Source organism: Pleurodeles waltl, chromosome 5, assembly GCF_031143425.1.
Source record: "Pleurodeles waltl isolate 20211129_DDA chromosome 5, aPleWal1.hap1.20221129, whole genome shotgun sequence".
Classification (NCBI taxonomy): Eukaryota; Metazoa; Chordata; class Amphibia; order Caudata; family Salamandridae; genus Pleurodeles; species Pleurodeles waltl.
In genome coordinates, this window is record NC_090444.1 from 84,247,316 (window position 1) to 84,271,217 (window position 23,902).

Genomic DNA, 23,902 nt, shown 5'->3' on the forward strand with positions numbered 1-23,902 from the left:
AATACTGAGAGCATTATGACTTTATGGGTGTCCACCCCATTCATAAAATTCTTCAGCTCCTGCCCCTCCAGCAGCGGACACATATAATGCCGCTCCTGGCCCTAAAGATGTGAGGCCGACCATGCTGGTGAATAGTCTGGTGCAGAAAGTTGAATTTGAAGTCACAAACTCCTGATTTTATTGGGATTGAGGTGTTTCAACATCAAATCTAACTATTCGCTGTTACGAGCTACAATTTTGACTGCAAAGTTTTTGTGCCTGGTCCACAGTCACGACACACACAATGCCATCATCTGGTATTTTTGGCGGGCACCGACCTGCCTGTCCACCTCTGGCAGCAGCAGGAGCAGCTCCTGTTGGCAGTCTCCAGGCAGCACAGAGAAGGTGTGCTTGTTGATCAGGGCTCGCAGGTTCGTGTTGACCAGGATGGACTCCGGCGTTTCAACGTCAATCCACGAACACTTTGTCCTCTTCAGCTGTCCTGCAAGTCACAAGACAAGAGGTAGTTAGACTTCTGCTATCGGAAAGCTGCATTCAAGCGCCTTCCCCTCAAAGTGCCGCTCACCGCGCCTATTCAGCTTGTCGCTCTGCACAAACCTGCTTCAAATTTACATTCTGGGGGTTCCAAGTTCCAACCATTCCCTGGTCTTGTTCCTCAAACAAGCGCTCAGATGAAATGAGATGAGCATACAAGTAGTAAACCTCCCTACAGTAGGGCACCCACCAGCCATCTTAGGATCACCTTTTGACTCCAGTAACTGACTGCGGTTGAAACACAGATGCCTCATCGAGCACGCGTCCTCAAAAACTGGATCAGTTCATCATTTACCAAGTACTGTATTGTGAAACATGTACCGAATGAGCTTTATGTGAGCTACAAAACAAGTAGCAAAATTGATGCTGATGGCTCAGTGTTTCACAATACAATACCTGCTAACTACTAGAGGAACTTGACTTTCTCGTGGAAATGTACAGAGGCGACTCTACAGCCTCCGGGTACAGATTCACTCTTTCTCTGCGTCTTGGCCTAGGATAACAGGACAGAGCAGGGAGCAGCTGATGAGGTGAAGGTTGACAGAAGTGAGGTGGAGGGCCAGGTGATTGGTGAATGCAGACAGGCGGCCAGGGGTAGGCGGGTGTTGACAGATCTGAGTGGCGCATGAGAGAGGGGCAACAGAGGCAACAGGACACACCATGTAACTTTAAAAGCGAAAGGCGCTGCTGTTTCCAGATTTTTGTATCGTGTAACTCAATGTCTTTGCAGGAATAACTCATGGCCAATGCTAATGGCCTAAATTTAGTGGCATGCAACGTTCTGAAAAAAAACAAAAAAACAACCTTTGTCCTTTTCCACCTGCACACTGTGGAATTCTTTGCCCTATCAGCTCAGACCTCAATTCAGCTTAAAACTTGCTTTTCTCTTCTCATTAGGTCTCTCAGTTGGTTCTATATCAGACGCTAGTAATGAGACCTCTCCTGCTTACTACCTCTTTACCAGGGACTGCCTACGGATGTCAGTATGTACAGCAGCGCACCCATTCCTCGCAGCCTAGAGGCGTGGCCTTCTTCAGGGAACGCTTGAGAATCAGCCACTTAGAACTGGGCTTCCCACCCAGACCATGCACGCTGGAGCTGGGTGGTCCCTGGAGGCAGCCATGAGTGTAGCTTGTGTGTGTGGGCCAGGCCGCTGTGAATGCACACAGATACTGAGCACTGGGTGCTCTTTGCTGTGGTCCTGCTCTAAATAATCTATTTACTTATTAGAATTAGAGGTGCTATTTCCTTTTATAAAGGCAGACTAGTGAGAGGACCTCATATTTCGCTGTACCTTTACTAACACGGTTCTTGTCAATCACTGATTCTCAAACAAACCAAACCGATGCAACTACATTTAGGGCACCCTGCATTTAGGACAAATATAATCCCATGTGCAATTATAAAATACAGATAGGAAATGTACAAGTCATGCAGCACGCTGGACAACTCTGTAGCTAAGCTAGCGCCTGTCCTTAAGAGCTATGCGGGTGCCAACTGCAAAACCAGCAGAAAATAACAAGTCCCTCCTCTCATAAGAGTAGCAATGTTTTTAAAAATCGAAAGGGTAGGTGGGACGTGAGGCATTTTCTCCAAATGACGTATTCCTGTATTGAACGAATTTTCCTCTCCGACACCAGATCCCACAACGCTCACTGCTGCAGAAGTGGAAGTGGTCTGTACAGGAAGGTGTGGTCTCGCAAGTTAGTATTATTCGCAAAGTTAATCGTCAATGCTTAAAAGTTTGTGAGTGGGAGGTTGGGGAATCAGGCAGCAAGAGGAAGCGAGCAATCTCTTCTCACTTGATCAGCTCTGCCAAGTACCACGCATCAGGAGTTAGACTAACGCATCTTAGTGTGGTGGTCCGCATCACCGCCCTAAAATGCATCAGTCACGCATTTACACCTCCTCTGCAGAATTATTAACAACAAAAGTGCATTGGGCGCTTGCTGTGCCACTGCCTGTAGACCCCCAGGCAAATTACATAACCAGGCTTGCTGCTCATCAGTGTTACTATGGTGACCAAGTCTGACTTATTATTGCTTCCCTTATTCTTCTATTAATTTGTATCATTGGTAATTGGCTTGGCCCTCATGCCTGGAAGTTTGCCCTGTTATTATCATGTGGAAGAATGCTCACCCGGGCACATAGTGTGCACAGCTGTTCATTAACAGTCAGACGGCATGATTTTTATTTAATTTAATATTTTCATGGATTAATCATTTTTTTTCTGCTTGTGCGCCTTTATTAGGCTTTACATTTGTACTGTTTTAAAGCAGAATGTGATCTGGGGCTTATGCTATTCAAACAGAATGATTAGTTAAAACTGGACATGTCTTTTATTCCACTGGCCTTTTAATTCCCACGCATCTGGGGTTAGATGGATTTTAGTGCAGGTATCTGCACCGCTGCACTGAAATGCATTGGTCATGCACTGAACCGCCATTGTGACCAGGAGGGGCTCAAGGCTGCCTGCCTGCATTTCACCAAAGTAGCCAGTGCTGCTTGTGACTTGGAGCGCTGAGCTGCATGCTGGTGTTCCTTGCAGCGCTGAGCTGCACGCTGGTGTTCCTTGCAGCCCCTTCAAATTCTGACACAGTTGACCCGTGTCTGGCTGGAAGGACAGCGGGGTAGGGATCTTTCATTTCAGGGGTTTTGTAGCATTCAAATATCTTTGTAGAGCTTATCATTGCTCAAAAGGGTGCAATTTCTGATATCTGACTCACTTCGTAGCTTGGTTTTACTTGCGAGAAAGTGTCACTCTAAGTATCACACTCTTGATTGTTGAATGTCACTCTGAAGTACACAGAAACCATGGAAATGTCACGTACAATCTAAAAACTTGCCAGCTATGCTTGATGCCGGATAAACATACATAGGTGATTAGGTAACGTCCTTGCATGAAATATGTAAAGAGTTCGCAATAGCAACTAAACGTGGTTTGCCGGTCTCGGGTGTAACATTGTTCGTGCAGGTGCACACACCATGTACAATAATTCTCCTGATACCAGCCATGAACGTCAATTCACAAAAGGCCGGGGTAGCGGAAGTGACATCACACGCCATATGACCTTTAGCTTCACTCACACACATGCTTACACAAACACACAGTCTTTCAAATAAACTCGCCTCACCTGCATGCATGCACACAAAAAACATTTCAAAGTATTTTTTACTTACCACTGCTAGGTATATTCCAGCTAATTGTACTCCATTTTTTATTATACCAATAGTGATTAATATATTATTATTATTATTCACTGTTAGTGTCATAAAAACATTTATAAACAAGCATTTTCAATGCAACGGGTCTCGCATTTGCTCGAGTTAGAGCTATTAGCGTTGTAAAGAAAAAAAATACAGCGCGATCACACTATGTAAAATGCAGCGCAATCATGCTGCGTGGAAAATAAACAGATAAAGTAGTCCGGACACCAGGCTGAAAACCTCGAGCCTCGTATGTTTTTAGTATTTTACCGGTGCTGTGTAGGTGGGCTAAACACCGGAAAAGGCATTACGTATGCGTGCGTTTCACAAATGAAAGCAAGAGGATTTTAAAAGGCAAGCCCACGAACCAATGAAAGTGACTGACGTGACATGGGCGTGGTTAGAAGCCCAAAAAGATTACAGAATGGGAGGGAGCGCTTTGTGCTCGACCCTAAAAACCATCAGGTCGAGCGGCCCCCTTTAGCTCCTGGCACTGATTTTGCTCCCTCTTCTGAGGCCTGAGGTCGCGAATACAGTGCCAGGGGTCGCAAGGGGCAAGTCAGGGTTGCAGCTGTGACCCCTAAATGAAGTCCATGATACCAGCAAAAGACTGGTTAGAGCAGAAAAAGTCTCCGGGCATCTTCTGCACGAACCACTCTCCCACACGCCAACAAAAGCGTGAAACTGCGTGACGTGATATTTTTAGCACATTTAAAATAAGGCCCAGTGCCCCTGTTTATTAGTAACAGTAATTCCCTCGGTTGTCGGGCAAAGTCGGAGTCTACTGAGAGCTTAATGGCAATTAACACGTCTTGCTATCTGGGAAAACCCTAGATCCATCATCTGGGCAATGTGGGGACCCCCCTGTGGCGGCGCCAGCTCGGGTCCTGCAGATGTCACATGGCGCTGGCACAGATCAGGCCGCTCGGAGTCCGGGCGCCGCGGCTGAGCACATCTTGTCCTTTGTTTCATCTTCATTTTCCACAGACAAAGCTGAGTGTCCGCTTAAGGACTGGGGAATATCCCGTGATAAGATGGCGGGAGGGATGCTGTCCGGGTGTGTCGAGCCGGCCTCTGTGACAGAGGAGCGCGGGACAGGCTGCCTCGATCACATTCCTGCCAGGAGGGCACTGGGGCGTGTAAAACCCAGGGTGAAGAGCGGGAAGGGCACAAGGCTGAGCGGGAGGAGCTCCACGGTGGGTGGCAAGAGGCTGAGTGGGAAGAGCCCCAGGTTGGGTCACAAGAGGCTGAGCGGGATGAGCTCCAGGGTGGGTGGCAAGAGGCTGAGCAGGAAAAGCTCCAGGGTGGGTGGGAAGCAGGAGAAGCTCCAGGGTGGGTGGCAAGCAGGAGGAGCTCCAGGATGGGTGGCAAGAGGCTGAGTGGGAAGAGCTCCAGGTTGGGTGGCAAGAAGCTGAGCAGGAAGAGCTCCAGGGTGTGTGGCAAAAGACTGAGCGGGAGAAGCTCCAGGGTGGGTGGCAAGAGCGTGAGTGGGAGGAGCTCCAGGGTGGGTGAAGAGGCTGAGCGGGAGAAGCTCCAGGGTGGGTGGCAAGAGGCTGAGTGGGAGAAGCTCCAGGGTTGGTGAAGAGGCCGAGTGGGAAGAGCTCCAGGGAATTCCTTTCCTGACACTGATAAGGGTCTTGTCCGCCCCCTCCCCCACCCCATAGTTCTCCTCCACCTTTCCCCTCCCCCTTCTGACCCCCCACGACATACAGGCACACACACCAACATACATACGCATACACACTCATACCCACATATGCATACATACACACATCCACACACACTGACATAAATACAAGCATTCACACAACACAACATACATGCACACTCACACCCATTCATGCACACACGCATTCCACACGCCACACACCCGCATGCACGCACACACAATCATACACCAACACCCCCCCCCACACACACAACACCCCCTCCCATGTCGGAGCACCCGACTTACCTCCTTGGAGTGGGTCCTCCGGCAGGAGGAACACCGCCAGGCCGTAGCATGGATCATGATACGGTCTGCGGTGGTCAGACAAGGCAAATCACGTTGCACAACTCTTCGAAGTTGCAACTGAAGCTCATCGTAAGCGTTGCAAACACTTTTGTAGCGTGAGAGCTAGGAAACGGTGAGCAGGTCAAAGACTGGACACCAACATCCACCAGGAAAATTACCACTTCCTGGGAGTGTGGGGAACCAGAAGATGTCGAGAAAGGGACACTCATCACAGTGCAGGACAGTGATTGTGGGAGGTTGCGTGGGTGGGTGGTTAGCTCAGCCGTTCCTGGAGGACCAAGAATCACAGAGGAATTTTGCAATAAATATTAGTGATAGCCATGTACCAGGGGTCCTGTGACTTATGGTATCTGTATCCTTTCCTGGGTTCTCATCAAGGACTAGTTGACAACCAAAAGCCATGCAGAATTATAGAACTAGTAGGCACTGTAAGATATTCCATTCCATTGATGTAATGGCAGCTGGTAAGAAAACTAGGAACTGTAAAGTTCCAGTGGTATCTAATCTTTCTGCATCAAGGGGAACAGAGAGATGTGTCGATCTGAAGATGGTCCTCAGACTAACAAGCAGAATAGACTTAGCTTTACGAAGCTGACTTTTCTATGCCAGATAGAAACACCAGGAGCTTGGCTCTCACTAGACTAGAGACCAAACTTTGCAAGAAGATAAAAAAACTGTAGGCAAGCCTTGTCTGTTCATGTCCCGAAGATCTGAACAGCATCCCTAGAGATATGAAACTTGTGACATGACAGAAAAGCCCTTGGGAGTAGATCAGCAAAGAGATTGGCGTGTCAAGCAAAGAATAGCATTCATTTCTGAAAAGAGAACCTGTCATTAAGCACTTGGACTAATTATAGAGTCTGGTTTTAATCGGAAATAATGCCTTTGGTTTACATGGGACCAGTGGGCTTGAGTTACAGGATAATGACTCAGAGGTGCAATTACATTATAAGTTCTTTGATGGAATGGTTCTATAGCATATGCGGGATACACCTTTACTTTCTGATCGCACAAACTATAACAAAACACTTGCCCACCCACCTTCTGTGATCTACAACATGTGCCCCTGGCTGGTTATAACATTTCCTATCCTGCCCGAGTTGATTTGTTATTTTAATGTTCTCTCCGCCACCATCCGGGATTCATATTCACACTCATTGCAGTCCTCAGATATGTTTATTTGGCCATAAAACGTGCAATGTTTGTGGCCGACTGGCTTCCAGAGAAAGAGACCATATGTCTCAGAGCAGTTTGTTGGGAAGAAAACATCTCCATTGATGTGCCATGTCTCCCTTCCATACCCGGAGTGTCCAACAACTGAAGGCTTGTTTCCAATAGACTCCAGAGCACATTCATATAAAAGCTGAATGTTGATTTTTATATCAAGTTCGCTACCCCACTTCACAATGTTATTTGAATGCACCTACACTCTTTGCATTTTAAAGTGTCCTTTGTCTGCTATTTAAACAGCTCTGTTTATACTTTATTGACTTTTTATATGTAAATGCAAGCAAATTCAGTTCTGAGCTCTGGACTTTCGAAAAAACATCAGCCATCAAACAGATTTTTACAAATCCATCCATTATATTGGGCTATATGCGAATGGCCCGAGTGTTACGCGGTTTATCCAAAATCTGACCTCCTAGCAAGGTCAGGCACCAGTATCCCCAGTTTTATTCTCACAACTTCTACAACACATTGTACAGAATGAGTAATTTAGTTTGGTTTTCCAGTATCTGAACTCCACATGCTCTACCATATACCGTAGGTGCAGCGGGGCTAGATGGCAGGCTGCCTGTGGACCAGTCTCTATGGCAACCAGTGAAAGGTGCCATTGTGGACCTGATAATCTCCAATTCCCCTAAACTACAGTCATACAACCCCATTCCAGTCAACTGGTACGACCACAAACTGATACCATTCTGCCTATTCAGCTCTTATACCAAAACATCTGGGCAACCCAAGAAACAGAAAATATGGTTCAGGGACACATCCAACCTTGACACTGAAACCATGGCCGATATGGCCCATCCTACTTTAATTTCGATTACACCTCACCTTGATATTTTCGAGGCCATCAACAAGAACAACTCCTGTATGGAATGCCTATTGACAAATATGCACCCATGAAGTGCAAATTATTCAGACAAAAGCCCTATAATCCTTGTTTCTCAAAAGAACTTAAAGAAGAACAAAAGCTTATCAGAAAATATGAGAAAGATTGGAGTTTAGCACCCTCTCACCTGATTATGGACAAGCTTTGCAAAGCAGGAAAACAAAACAAAGGCCGAATTCTCAGAGCCAAATAATATCATATCATACCATATCAGATCGCTCATGAATTCTGCACAGAACAGACAAAAGTGTTCGAGATTCTCCCACAGACCACAAACCCCACCACCACCACTTTTAACTCCTGAGTCATCAGTGGTCCGCAGCAACAACTTTGTAGATTTCTTTTATAAAAAAAGAGGGATCCATATCTTGCTACGTACCAGTGAATCTCCAGAAACAGAGACTCTACCGTGGAAGGCTCTGCATTCATGGTCCTCTTTCTCCCCAATTTTCAAACGGGATCTACAGCGAACAATCTCCAAAGTGAAACCGTCAAACCACCTTCAGGATGCCATTCCAGGTTCTGTTAGCAAATCTCTTGCCATACACCTACTCCCCATATGGACCAACATGGTCAACTCCTCTCTCCAACAGGGCCTATTTCCATCCATAACGTCTAAAAGTGGGTCAAGTCTCTCCTCTCGTGAAAAAACAATCTCTCGATCCAGAGAAATTTAACATCTACTGCTCAGCCTCCACACTCCCATTTTTAGAGAAAGTCACTGAAAGCTGTATAGCATCCCAACTCGCGTCACACATTCCATCAAACAACCTGCTAGACACTCTCCAATCCGGTTTCCAACATAGCCACAGTACAGAAACTGTGATCCTCCAAATAGAGGATGACTCCCTTAGAAACCTCGACTCCGGTAACTCCTTCCTCCTGGACCTGTCTGCTGCATTCAACACGGTCAACCATCTGGACCTCCTTCGCACTCGAACAACGTATGGGATGTGAAGTCACAGTCGTCAACTAGTTCTTCTCATACCTAATCAACCGTTCCCAAATTGTGAAAATGGGCAACTCGATCTAGAGACCAGTCGATGTAAATCAAGAGGTCCCCTCAATGCTCGATCCCCCTCTCCAACCCCTACTTAGAACCACTGAGTGAGTCTCAGAAACTCTAGGAATCTCTTCCACCTCTACGCCGACAACACTCAAATATACATGAAAATCTCATCCCCTGAAGACATTGCCCTCCTTTCAGTCATGCTCCTAAAAACTGACAATTAGATGTCTAACCACCATCTAAAACAACGCAACTAAAACTGAATGGCTTCTGATTTCACCTCGGAAAACAAAATCCCCAGTGCTGGAATGGGTAGCCAACTTTCCCACCCTGGATGGCTTCCCTGCATTGTACACAGCGCTAGATCACTCGGTATTACCCACGACAATCATCTCAGTCTTTACAGGCACATCACAGCCACGGCCAAAAGTGCACAACACCAACTTAGGCAGCCTTGGGCCATCTGACAATTGATTCTGGAACAAGACCTCTAAGCAGTGGTGCAGTCTCTTGTTCTCGCCAGACTAGATTATGGAATTGCCCTTTCCCAAGGCATTCCCAAAGCTCACGTAGGCCCACTGAGAGCAAAACTACATGCAGCAGCTCGCTTCATTTTAGGTCTCAAGAAATTTGACCACATTTCCCCTGCACTGTTAACCCTCCAAAGACCTCCCATTCAAGCGTGGGCCCAATTGAAAACCGCCTGCATTACCCAGAGGGCGCTGCATTCCTCTTTACCCTCCTATCGAAACGATAAACTGAAAATCTCTGGAGGAAATAGGGGTTCCAGAAATGCCCAATTCGTGCCCCCACCTTCAGTCGAGAACAGTACATGCGCCAGTCATTCTCTGGTAGTGCCACAAGAATCTGGAACTCTTTGCCTCCGTCCCTCTGCCTAGCCACCCGCCTGGCCACCTTCAAAATGGACCGCAAGCTCCTTGTATTTGAAAGGCCCCTTGGTTAATCACCCAACCACACTCAAGCACTCTCTCCGCCAGGATACTAACTACCTTTGTTATGTGACGCCGCCATCTTTATCGGTGCTTGGACTGTACACGACCTCAGTCCAGTCTGCTGCAGGCGTCCTGGTCTCATCTACCGGTGCAAATGCCTGAATGTAATTACCGTAACTTGCTGGACGCCTGTTTCCTGCTACTGTTGTAAAGCGCTCTGAAGCCTTCGGGCCATGTCCCCGCTATACAAAGTTGCATAAATAAAAAAAAGAATCATATAAACCTGTTTTTGTTGGTGCCGGGTCACTGGCGGCCTTGACCGTCTTGAGCAGGATGTGCTGGTTGGAGGAGACAGGCATGCCTGCTTTGCGCTCCTGCTGCTGCTGCTGTTTCTTCTGCTGTTGCTGCTGTTTCAAGGCCTGAAGAGTAAAAAGGATAAGAATGTGGAGTACAAACACTACACTTTAAGCTGCAAAGCAACTACAAACCAGAAGGGCTCCAGAAATCCAGAGCAAAAGAGTGTTGCAGACAGATCCTAGTTCCACCCAGCCCCAGGGGCACAGTGACTTTTTCTTGTTTTGCACCGGGCTGCGCCCTCCGCTGCTTCTCATCGTCCATGCTGCTCCGCGCAACCAAACACTGGGATTATGAAACTATTGAGAAAACTTGCTAAATTTCAAATCCCTCCTCGACGTCAGCCAAGTCACCACTGTGTGCCATTCCCTGCCTGGCAACTCCCCCACCCACGGTGATGTCTTAAGTAAGCAGGCGGATGAACCAGTTACCTGTAATCCATTGATCCTTACAGACATAGCTGGTTCACATTCTTAAAAACTATGGAAAGTAAGTTACTGTTTTACTTTTTTCGACTGAAATAAAGCGTTTTATTTGTACTTTAAATGGATAAAAACAGGCATGCCAGGGGAAGACTTTTCTTCAAAAGTTCAAAGGGTGTGTGCTGCAGCCGAGGCATCTAAAAGGTAATGCGCGTTACTTTTGTAATCCATGCACCCAGTACTGTAGGCCTGAGCCAGCCCCTCGGCTGCATGGGGCTTTGTGCGCACAGGTCTTCAGTGTTTTGGGTTAATGGAGAGAGGTAGGGTCTGAAGAGAAGTGCCTGATAGAGGTAGTTGGTATTTACTGCATCCGATTAAATCCGACATCTTGGGGTTCAGAATTTATCTGATGTGATAAACCGCAGCTCCTCTGAGTTTTGTTCTTGGTAAAGGGTAAATAACGCACCGACGTTGGTGCTCATTTAACCAGAAGCTGCACTGCACGAAAATTACTGGCCCGTTTCCCCCTAATAAATGTCTGCCAGGCTTGTCCAGCCGAGGAGGGCAGTCCTTATCGCACCCAGCGGTGCAGAGTGCGACAAAGTCTGCAAAACCTGCAATCCTGACCCCCCTGGACCAATGGGAGTTTGTGTAAAGGTCAGAATTATCTGGGCCAATTATAATCAGATCCGTAGGGTGCAAATATTACTAGCGGGAACATATAGGGCCTGATTACAACTTTGGCGGAGGGGATACATCTATCCCAAATGTGACAGATATACCACCCACCGTATTACGAGTCCATTATATCCTATGGAACTAGTAATACGGTGGGTGGGATATCTGTCACATTTGGGACGGACTAACCCCCTTCGCCAAAGTTGTAATCAGGCCCATAATGTGGTCATAAACCTGGGCAGTTTTTGCACCAGACACAAGTTTCCCTAGTGGAACTGGGATGTACCACATAGTATTGCACTTTCCAGGCTGCTTTCCCGGGCACAATACCTTCTAGTAATGCTCTGAGGAATTTGTGTAAGGTGATGGGAGAAACGGGCTTTCGCAAGTCAAGGTAGTCGGGCAGATCACTGTCTGGTCTGTGTAATAAAGCAGAAAAAAGGCCAAACTACAGACCAGCATACCCCAAGCTGAGTCCTTAGCTCAGAGTGCCCTACTGGGAAGCAGAAGCAGGCTATTTGGCACTATCCTAAAAATAAACAGAGATTACAACTGTATTATTTAATAGTGCAGGTCTTAAGAATATTTTAAATATGTTTCCCTTTAGTTTGCAACGCCGCTTTAAAGATCAGAGCTGCTTGGCAGCAATAGAGAAGTGTAAAATGAAAATTTAAGGGCTGTTTCTGAATTAATTGTGGAGAAGAATATTCAGTGTTGCCTGCTCCTAGAGCTGCAGTAACTACTCACGGAGCACATCATACTACAGAAAAAAACATCAATTTTGATGGTAGACTCATCTTAAAACCCAGGGAGGCCCTCAATGCTTCTGGTAAAAGAGATCAGGTTAACAACTTTATAAAAGGTAAAAAACATGTTGGTGTAGTACAAATCCTACATCATGTCATATTCCTTAGAAGATCTGCTGCAGCCTCGTGTAGGGGTCGCCGATGCTTACTCAGCCTCATTTTCTACCTAAGGTGGTCTCACCTTCCCATATTAATCAATCGATTGACTTACCAACTTTCCCCCACATCCACAGTTTCGAGCAAAGAGGGCTTTCCGTACTCTAGATGTTATAAGGTCCTTCTTATACTGTGTAGACCCAGGGCCGGCTTTAGTGCTTCTAGTGCCGAGTGCGTCAACCTTTGTTGAACCCCTGTCCCCAAAAAACGATGCCTTCTCCACGAACTCCCTCACTGTCATGCTCCACCAGTGCCCCTCATCTCTCCCTCTCTCACATGCATTTCATTTGTTTTATAGCGCTACTCATAAGAGTGCAGGGTATCGGAGCATTTTACATCATACACATGATGAAGAGCCAATTAAAAAATACATGTGCAAATCAATCTATAGGAAATGTTACAAGAGATAATGAGGGTTACAAGGTGTAGGAGTCACACGTCACCGATACTAGTAGGCAGTATATTTTAAGAGTGTTAGTTCTGGGGAAGCAGAGACTCGGGATTTAAAACGCACCACAGTGCATGGCTTTACTAATAAGGATGTATCTCTACCCTGAACCCTTTTTTACCAACATTAGGAAAATGGAAGACTGGGGGGAAAAAAGCACACTTTCTGAGTCACGTTATTACCTATACCATGCAGTTTCCATGCAGCTCTTCGATGACAGTTCATAGCTCACTGTGCTATATTAGGATTATAACTTATGAACTACAAGTAACAAAAGGATCTCTGGGACAAAAACAGTAACCTACTGAGTGATCCACATAAAATACAGTTTGGTGATCTGTGTGGTACACATTCTGTGCAGCAGGCATATTTCCCTACTTTATCATGAGCGGAAAGTGCCACTAGACAAAACTCCGATCACTCTCCAGCAGGAAAACTAATCAACAGAGTTAGCATGACATTTTTAATATTGCCTGAAAACTGCTGGACACACAAGGACCTCTGCAGCAGGTGCTTTTTAAACCTTGGTTATTTCTAAACACAGCGTCCACCGAGGTCAGCGCCAGGTGCAGCTGCAATGGTTGCACCACCCTAGAGCTGGCTGTGCATAGACAATACAGAGGAATCCACACAAATGTTTGTTGCATTTGCTCAGATGCAGTTTGGAAATCCTTTCTCAAAAACAAGCCTGGTGAGATGGATTTTCAGATGCATTGAGCTGTGTAATCCCAAAGCCAAACACACACTGCACAACACTCCTACAACATACTCCAAGTGCACGACACCACAATGGCATTTCTATGAAACATCTCATTAGCAGATATGCTTAAAGCAGCTACATTGTCGGCCATTCACACATTCAGCAAACACTATTAAATAAATGTTCATGACCACCAGGAAGCACAGGTGGGATAAACTGTTCTGAATCTTAATGGCAAGGATCTCCTGCCTCTGCTCACAAGACACCATGTGAGAGCCCTGGCTGCTGCTTTACAGTCTATGCACTTGCTGCTGTCCCTCGCATCCGCCGCTCCACGGCGGGTGGGAGATCTTTCTCCTTCCTGGCGGCCAAGACCTGGCCTCCCCACCAGCCTCAGGACCACTCCGCTTTCCGGAGACTCCTAAAGACCTGGCTGTTCGAGCAGCGATAACCCCCCCTTTTCCCCTAGCGCCTTGAGACCCGCACGGATGAGTAGCGCGCTTTATAAATGTTAATGATTTGATTTGATTTGATATGCTGCAAACAGAAAGCCTTACTTACCTGTAATAATCGGTTTGCCACTTACAGTGCTGTAAGTTCACATGCGCCACACCCATGCCCTGGATACGGCTTGGTAGGCAGATACCTCTGGGCAATATTTAATACTCTCCCACCTTCTTTACGGCACACTAATTCTTCTCTGCACATGGTGTCTTCATATTGCTCAGTCACCTCAAAATCAAAACCACTTCTTCAAAGAGAAACAACTTGTAGCATTGTGGGCCTAACACTAGATGGCAGAAGTGTGCGCCGCATGTGATCTACAGGAGAATGATCCAGTAGGTCACAAGCGGCGCAGACTCCTGCATCTAGTGCCACCTGCCACAACGCTGCAAGATGCTTTTCCTTGAGGAAGTGGTTTTCATTTTAAGGTGACTTATGACACTTCCTGTGACACAAATATATATTTTAATGAAATACTGGATATGATACTTCATTTCAGTTGCCAAGTCTCAGACAAATTCTTCTTAGTACAGAAAGGCTACAAAGACCCAAATACCTTTTAATGAGCCTGGAGGCTGTGACCTTCTAGGCTGAAGTTTAGTTATACCCAGGGGGACTCATAAAGGTACTAATTACTCCAGAGGGAAGGGACCACTCAGAATCAGGGTACAGTGAGTGCTTCCCTCCCCACCCTCTGGCCTGCACGATGTGAGTTATGGCGTGCTGTTTACGTTTATAAACATGACTGGCAAATTTCAGTGGTTGTACATTTCAGCCAATCTGCCTAGCAGGATTTGGGTGCAGGGCCTGGATTACACTCTGGCCCTGCGCCTGACCTGCAGCTCTGCACAGCGGGGGTTGGGCATAGGTCCTGCACTGTACTTCCTGCCAACCAAGCAAAGCCAGACACTTATTCTAATGCTTTTCTTCTCCGTTTTTTTTTTTTTTTAATGGGAGCTTTTTTAAGCTCTAGAGTTAGCTCCAACTAGTGAGTCGTGCACCGTTTTTAGTGCTTTTTTTTCTCAAGAGATGTATTTTCCACATGTCTTAGTACCACTGACCACTACCCTGGGGTTGATCACTTTGTGGATTCGCCGTGGAATTTTTTTTTTTTGCTCAGTAGAAACTCGCGAATCATGGCTAACTTGTAAGTTTTCAAACTGTGGAAAACCTATTTTTACAGTCCTATCAGCTAATCACATTTTGGTAAAAATTCAAAATGCGACTCACAGGATTTACGAGTCTTGACTCACAAGTCTTAAAATCATAGAGATGTACAACATTGTTAAACCCTTTAAATCCAGCTCAGCAACTCTTTTACTCGCTAATAAATAAAATTAAAAAAAATTAAAAATAAAACCTTTTCTGAGTAAAGCTCAACTTTCAAGTAAAGTTTGGTGTAAATCAGTTTAGCTGTTCAGGCTGAAAGTTCCTGCAAAACTTCCTGTGGGAGCTAAAATGGGAAATCACTTGTTTTTTCACTCCTTAACTTTTTTCCCCTCTATAAGTCTTCAAGAAACTTGAAATGGCAAAACTCAGCTGACTCAATAAGTAGCTTGCCAAGTTTTTTGCAAACCAGTTCATAGGGGTCAAATTTATAGGCAAATAATGCGTTTTCAATGGACACACAGTCAGAACCATTATTACACCGCGGCTGGTGTAATATACTACAACTGCTGGTGTAATATAGTACAATTAGTAGTCTATTATATTCACCCTAAGCTGTACACACAAACGTCCAGGATCAAGACGAGTTGTTCTCGCTTGCACGGGTGCCTCCTAACAGGCTGGATGGGAAGCTTGAAGATCAGCCACCATTACACATGATTGAAACAAGAATAATTTAGGATCTTTTGTTTGCTTCTGTTGAGTTCTCTGGCAAAACTGTCATATGAGCTTAGCCATGGATTGTACAGATTGTACTCTTTGCTGCACTTTCCCACCAACCTACAAGATGGTCTTCGACAGTGGGTATGTAGTCCTGGTGCTTGACTGTTCTACTTTAAGGAATGACTTTATCAGGCGCTGCGGACATGAGGCGGAGGAGCTGTGTGAATACAAAGCTTTTTGATGATGGAAAGGTATTGATGCAGAGTCTAAGCTAGGAGTCAAGTCCTTGGCCTGCACATCTGGCCAGCAATCACAATGGTACAGAAAGGTTTCTTCTGATTTATTTTATTATAAGAACCAAGGCCACCTTCCAGCACTTCTGATGGTTTGCACGCTGAGACAACTTTGCACACATACAAGGGCTGCATGGCTCACTCCTGTGACCCAGTTACCTGTTTGATTGCCTTCTTGCTGTGCTTCTGGGATGGAGATATGACTTTACCAGCTGGAATGGAGGGAGGTAGACAGGCTGACTGAGGGGAGGATGGCTGGGGAAGTCTACACGGAACTATGGAAATAAACATAAAGAAATAAAGACATTAAAATAAATCATGCATGAAGTTTGAATACTTAAATATTTTGTAAGGCATTGGCGCGTTCAGCTACCTTTGAGGACAAGCCAGTGTCTCGTCTGAGAAAATGCAACAAGCCAATGTGAAATGTTTCATTTTAATGAGTTCACTCCCCTTAAATGCATTTATAATACACATTTTTAAGGGGAATATGCATAATCCCCATCTATGTATTATATAAAAAGGCGGTAAGAAGCAGTGTGTAGGAGTTTTGAAAGCGGTTCAAAGTATCTTCAGTTACTGAACATGTTACTGGGCTGCACCTGGACACATATTGATGTAATCACAAACCAAAATGGTAAGGATGTAGAAAAGAGAAACAAAACAAAACCAAACATTTCTACAGCACAGGGGGTCGCCAACCTTTTCTGTAATAAGAGCTACTAATGTTGAAGGGAAATCACTCCAAACTACTAATCTCATTAGTGCTTTAATAGTGACCACCCAAGGCAAGTTACATTAGTGGCTGCCCTATTCGAGATAAGAGCAGTAGTCGCCCCAGTTTATCTGGGAGGGTTGTCAGAAGTAACGTAAAAAAAGTCTTTGTCAGTGTGGATACACAACCACAGCTGCAATGCCTCTGGCACCAAGCAAATAATATTAGTAATGGGCCCCTCAAAGACTATGAGTTACTAATGAAATGTCAGCTTTAAATATAATTTTCAACTTCAACCTCTTTTCTCCAAGCATCAGCTTATAAGGTGCGGAAAAGACTACGAGTTACGAATGTAATATCAGCATTAAATTTAATTTTTAAATTCAACCTCTTTTTTCCAAGGATCAGCTTATAAGGTGTGGAAAAAAACATACATTTTCAAATCAAATAAATGCTTTTCAATGTTGGTACATATATATTATTTCAACCAAGCAGGAGCTTTGAATTTAGTAGACTGCTCTGCACACAGGAGAGCTACTTCTAGGTAGCTGGAGAACGACCAGTAGCTCACAAGCTACTCGTTGGAGAAGGATGCTACAGAATGGATCAACGCTTGTCAGGCTGGAGAGACACTTGGGAAACAAGCAGCTCTCAATAGGGTCGCACAGATGAGACCACATTCCAACAGTGGGAATTAAAGAGGGGACTGGAGGCATAGCACAGGGCAGTTCTCTTAGATGGTTTATTTTTATATCTTGGTAGAGTCTTGCAGGCAAGCTTGGGGTTTGGGTTGAGCATTATCCATTGTCCTTTCTTTTTAGTTATGCATCAAAGTTTTTTTTTTTTGTTTGTTATTTTAGCCATGCTGCATAGCATCAAGATGCTGTGCAGCGTGACTAAAAAATAGTGGCAATGCGATAGGTTGCAAAGGCAAGACCTATTGGTTTTGGCCAATGCTTGTTCTATTCAGTTGCCTCCTGGATGTGGTGTTTCTCATTCAAAGCCCTTTGTTACCATTGACAAAGCACTATTGTGACTCCTCCACAGGTGATGTCAGACCAAAACATGGAGCAAAACGGGGTGGGCTTTGGTGTTTACCTGCAACACAAGATGGTTAATCTATAGATTCTTCCTTATAATGATCTAATGCAGTGGTTCCCAACCTGTGGTCTGGGGTACCCTGGGGGTCCGTGAAGCCTCCTCAGGGGGTCCACGACTGTGCTTAGAAAATTTAATAATTTTAACAGATTAGGTCCCCAGCTTTCAGTAATGACTCAATTGGGGGTGGGGGGTCCCCGGATTCCAATAGTGATCCAGTGGGGGTCCTGGGTTCCATTATTGATAAAGTGGGGGTCCACAGAAGTCAAAAAGTCGGGAACCACTGATCTAACCAATTGTTTTTGTAAGGGTGCACTGGGGACATTACAAAGCCAGTGGCCTCTAGACACACTTCTTTGTGGCAGCAGCCAAGTGAAAAGGGGACTAGAATAGCAAGTTATAGAGCTGGTGTTAGATTGCAAATGATAAACTTAGCTCCTTGGTTCAAGGTTCGACTGATGAAAACTCATCAACAAACAAGAGTGCATAGAAAAGTAGATACAACTGCTAAGGTCAATTTTGGAGTCTTAATGTACGGGAATGACACTGAACAACATCTGGCACCCAGGGGTCAGAATTCACCAAAGACACAAAGGACTTTAAAAAAAAAAAAAAAAAAAAAAGGAAAACCATGTGTGAGAAATATGGAAATCACATTGAAACGAGAAGCAAATGGAATGGGAGGGTAGAAAAATGCAGGGCAGCTCCGCTTCCTCACGCCCCCCACACTACCTTAACTTCTTAGAGAAGCCCTGATCTGGGATCCTCAGAGGACCACTGGTCCCGACTGCTACACCGCCTGACGGGTCAAGGCTCAATACTCCACAGTGACTCCGCCTGGAGGTCAAGGGTATTGCTGCCACACTCACTGCTTGACACGTTTTCTGAAGCACATGGATCTCAAGCCGCGTTTAGTGTCATACACACAATCTGGGGTGAAGAAGAAGTGTTGCCCTGATGGTCCAACTGTGTGGTAGGTGTCACTGAGGCTCAAGCACCACCCACAAGTGAGACATGATCTTCGACCCAGAGATCTGGGTCACGCTCTCCTTGACACATTGTATGTGTCATTATCGACAGACTACAACACAACACTTCCCTTTCCCCGCCTACACACAGTACCCACACGCACAAATTCCTGTTCTTCTCTCATCGATCAAATGTGCAGCGTTCCCATACTTCTTAGCTATGTTCACCCTATGTAAGGCTCATGAGCAGTCCAACATCTTTCTACATGTTACTGTCTTCATAGAAACTATCTATAAACACGAGACAACCCTACAACCCTGCTTATCAAAGTGTCCTGGGGTATACCAAAAAATGGATATCAAGTACGGTGAGCAGCTGCAAAAGCACAGCACATAGTAATGTTTCTGCTGGCAATTTAGCAGCCTCTGGACAGGAAGCTTTGCCAAATGGACAGTGGGGCATTCTGGGAAATTCAGAAAATGTGCCCTATTGTTTTCTTGAAGAAATAATTTGCCTTCTGAGACCATGAAAGACGTTCCTCGTGGTGAATCTAAATTATGCAATTAGTCACTCAATATTTCAGGACTTCACAATGAAAAACCTTGGGGGAGGAATGAGCTACCAAATCTGTGCTATAATTACCCGCAATGTGACTTCCTTCGAACTAAACAGTAATGTTTATGCTCCCTTTTATAATATGAGGGGTGAGTTCGGCTATTCAAGTAACCTTACTATGTGCATAGGACACGCTTCAATAGGAGCTTCTTAGAGGCAACACAGGTCTCCATGGTCAACCTCCACTCCTTATTGGCTTGCCTATTGGATTTAATTTGCATTCATTAGACTTTTATATGATAGAGAATTTTAGAAAATAAATAAATCAGATTTCATATTTGTGGAGACTGGCTCAGTTTGCATGCTGTGTGAACTGACAGTCTCATCTGGTTTTCTTATAGTGCGCAAGCTTCATGGAATTGTCAAAGTACAGGAATTGGTACTTTTATAAAGGATTTCTTCTTTAGGAGGTCAGATATCAGCCACTGACCACAATGTACTTGAAAATAAACTAATTTTTCATCGCCCGAAACCAAACCACTCAAAATAGACCTTTTTCAGGTCCACAAGGCAGGGGGTTGTGGGCAGTACATTGAATATCTCACTTAAGATATACATCACCAGCAAGCAAGGACGTCAAATGTTGAGTGAGAATTATAAAGTCATCCATAATCTTGTCATAGATACAATTGTTATTCACTTGCAAGGAGAACAGGTTACAGAGCTTCAGGGAAGAATAAAAGCAGCAATGGCTGCTGTGTACAAAGCAGGTGTGTCTGGGTAGCCCGGGTGTTTAGCTGGCGGGCCCAGCCTGGAGTCTCCTCCAACATGTTGGAGATACCTACCAAGCTGATTGTCTAGTTGGAAGGGAAATTCCACCTGATGTGTCTCTGTCGCGTGACACTCCACGCTACTTCTTTGTGGCTGCAACCACTTGCAGTCTCTTTCTCTTAATTCTCAGCGAAAATTCCCAAGCTTGAAATTTTAACTATCTCTCTTCATCAAAAAGAGGCCAGTCCTGCAAAGACTTTACCTGCTGTCTGTAGGTAGACAAGCAAGGTTCAAGGCACACTGCAAAGCCCATAGAGCTTCCCAAAAAAGTACCACTATACCTACGAATTACATTTCAATTATATGAACAAATGAGGACACGGCTATCCAGGCGAGCATTACAGACCATCATGCTGCATTACAGTAAGAAATACGTAGGAGGCTCCAACTTCTCTTGATAAGCCCCCTATCGCGGGAAGTCATTGGCAGCCAAGTTTTGAAGCATCCAAGACCATATAAAGTTTAGATAACACATGGATGTTCCAAAGATAATGACAGCAGTCAATGACTTTGGGATAGAGCCCAGAACAATAACTCTTCTAAAAGTATAAGCACAATCCTGAGTGAAGGAACAGCTCTATAGAGCTCACCACGCCAAAACGACAGACACAAGCACTTGATCCAAAATAGGGACCTTTACCCAGCATAGCTTTGCAATGACCTCCACCTTCATAAGGAATGTAACAACTACGCCATCCCAACCATAAGAAGTGCCTCACCAACCAATACAAGAAGTGCCAGCTGCCACTTGGCATCTGAATACCCACAATGCACCTAATGACACACTGGGGTCTAACCAAGGTTCCCTCCATACTTCATAGACATAGTAAATTATGTCTACACTGCCTTCTACCTCTAGCCAGGAAAAGGAGGGCAGTTATTCTAGCTTTTTGACATCCTCCCAGCATTAATGTGATCTAATCAATGTCCCCGTATGATATCATATAACAGTCCATTAGTCCATCAACAGACATGCATATAAAATGTGAAAAAGTCTGGGAACTTTGCTGGCGGCCGATTAAATAACCACTCACTACTAATTGGACAGGCCTGTCCAGACCAAACAGATCTGCTACAAATTACAGAATTATATATCAAAATAGTTAGGGCAAAAGTCTACAGGTCTTCAGGCATTTACCAGCACTAACAGGACTTTTCACATGAATGTATTTTCTAGATAGCTCACAGTAGATGAGTTGCCAGTCGGCACAGCCTATGGAAGGACCAGGCAACCCACCACATACTGGAACCAGTGGAATTACCGTGCATCGCTACAGCAATAGGTTCTTCCCAGTGCCCCGTCCTCCAAAGAGCTGGAAGGGATCCATGTGCTTGTAGGCTTTGCCACGTGTGCGGTTAAGTCTAAGGAGTGGTTTCACCCATTCCTACAGTTGTTGTGAAGTAATCGCTCACACACACAGGAGAATAGCGTCTATATGGGTTCAGATGATGGCATCAAGCCGCTCGGCTCTAAGCGCCCTCCTCAAGCCTGCCACCATAAACACCCAGCACATATCACAGTCAAACATGCTGACGGGGCATCTCTGTGCAGAAGCAGCAGGGCACACACATGCAATTTAAAAAACGCTGATTGCTACACAAGCCCTTTGATCTCATTTGCATATTATAATCAACCAACAAAAGGAAAAAACAGAAGCACAGAGGGTCTGTGCTGACCCCATGGTGTGAGATTTGAAGTAAAAAACCTGTAGGAACAACGCTAGTTATTGTCCCCGAAACAGACAAGTGCAGTGAGCATCAGATGCTTCAGGGAGCTCAGTTTACTTCACCATTCAAACTGAGCATGGATGAACAAATGGAGCAGGGATCAAAGTTACTGCAAACAATGCTGAGAGGTTGAAACATGAATTGCCGCTAGCGCGGTACTCACAGGAGGGAGCATGGACAAGGCACCAGCCTCTGTCACGTTTTAAAGCGCAGAGTAGTCCACTGAGATGGTGTCGTGGCACTAAGAATGTGTGAACAGATCTGCCTTTGGGGGCCTGGGTGGGTCCTGGAGCACGGAGCCCTTGATGATCATTTGACCGGAATAGGTGGCATCCGGGCCTTTTAAAGATTGTGTCATTTCCGCTCAGGTTTCCAGCCTTGATTGCTCGTCCACTTCTGTCCTCGCTCACGAGGTGCGTTTGCAAAGCAGTCAGAAGCATCCCTGCCTTTAAAAAGCTTCATATCACGGGTGGTCTCGGTGGCAGCAGATACAAGAGAGCCCACTGGTCCTGGGCCTGACCACCGCTAAACCAGGTATAGCCAAAGCATGGAAGGCAGATCATGCCCCGCCCTTGCAGCGTGGAAACAAGGATTAGACTATTGCATGGGGTTGAGATGGCAGTGGATGTCCCCAGAAGCATCCCAAGAGGTGGGCGGATAACAGAGGTATCACTTTAGCACCCGTGCGATCGTGTACATTCAGCACAGGTGACGAAATTCCTACCTTTGGGATGTCCAGTACTTGTTTTTATACTGCTGGGCAGTCCTTAATTTGTGCCTGTTGTTTCCGGTGCGGAGCACCGGCACTTTTTTTTGAGGGCCGGGTCTTATTCTTCTGCCTCAAGCATTTGCTGCGAGTAAAATACACATAAGGGAAATAGGGATGAAGGGAAAAACGAAAAAGCGTCACAATGAGAGAAAGCTGCAGGTGTGAGGTGAAGGGGCAGAGAGTGGCTTTAAATGGATTGAAGAGGCCCGAGATGGCTTCAGGATTACGTTTCCTGAGTATTCCGTGTTCACACATTTAATTGCAGCAGCCGCATGTTTGAGGAGGGCTTTGAGCACCGGCACCTTTTTATTTACAAATTAAGCACTGCTGCCGTGCATTGTCTGTAGCATTAACTGTAAGAAGCAGACGATGGAAATGGGGGCGTGGATGGGACTTCTGTGTGCCTGGTTTAAGTTGTTGGGTACTGCATGTTCTAAAACATGCTTTTGGTATCCTCCTGGTCGGTATGGTCAGGTCACCTGTGAAAATTCAATAAAATATACTTATTTAAAAAAAGCTTCATGGCTACCGCTCAGGTAACCAAGTTCCTTTCTAGCATCCTTTGATCTCTGCCTGGCACGGGTTGCTCTGTGGGTTTCTAAAACGTAGATGATGCAAATGCTGCAGTCTGCACGGGCCATGAGCTGAAAGCATAAACATAACAACGAGCATGGAGAGGCCTTTGTAACAGCCGGATGGTGACAGCCATCAGCAGTCGCCCATCTCTCACGCCTTCTCCATCACACTGCGAGGCTGCACCCCAGACAAGAGGGGAGCACCCCTCTGGTCACTCATACAGCACGCCCCATGCGGGATCCCAGCAAATACAACAATCTGCCAACCAGGCACTCCCCGCGAGCTAGCGTGCCACCCTCAGATGCCAGGGCAGAGTCAATCCTAAAGCCAGGGTGTGATTGATACAATTACAGGTGTTTCGGATGGAGCAGGTGAAGTCTGACACCACTAGCTCGATGCAGCTTCAGTGGGATGCGGATGAGGCTTGCAGGGCCCCAGCAGGCTGATTTCTAGAGCATCTCTTTTTAGAGAATGCTGGTCCTAAACAACGGTGAGGACTTTGAGCTCTGGACAGCCTTCCACTCAAAGCCAAATACAGATATGTGTTGGCAAAACCAATAGGCATTGCCTTTGAAAGGCATTAACTGACCTTTTGTCTTAAGCAAGGTTTCTTGCTAAGGCTGAACAGCATTGGCAA

General features: G+C 45.6%; 1 protein-coding gene across 2 annotated transcripts in view; it reads right to left on the bottom strand.

The window, feature by feature from the left end:
* ASXL2 (ASXL transcriptional regulator 2) overlaps positions 1-23,902 on the bottom strand; it is a 328,414-nt gene that overhangs the window by 56,182 nt on the left and 248,330 nt on the right. For both annotated transcript variants that reach the window (XM_069233648.1, XM_069233649.1), the window contains 3 exons: positions 16,184-16,299; positions 10,117-10,252; positions 318-481 (listed from right to left, as the gene is read on the bottom strand). In XM_069233648.1, coding sequence (XP_069089749.1) covers positions 318-481; positions 10,117-10,252; positions 16,184-16,299 — 416 coding nt within the window. The remainder of the gene's footprint in view (positions 1-317; positions 482-10,116; positions 10,253-16,183; positions 16,300-23,902) is intronic.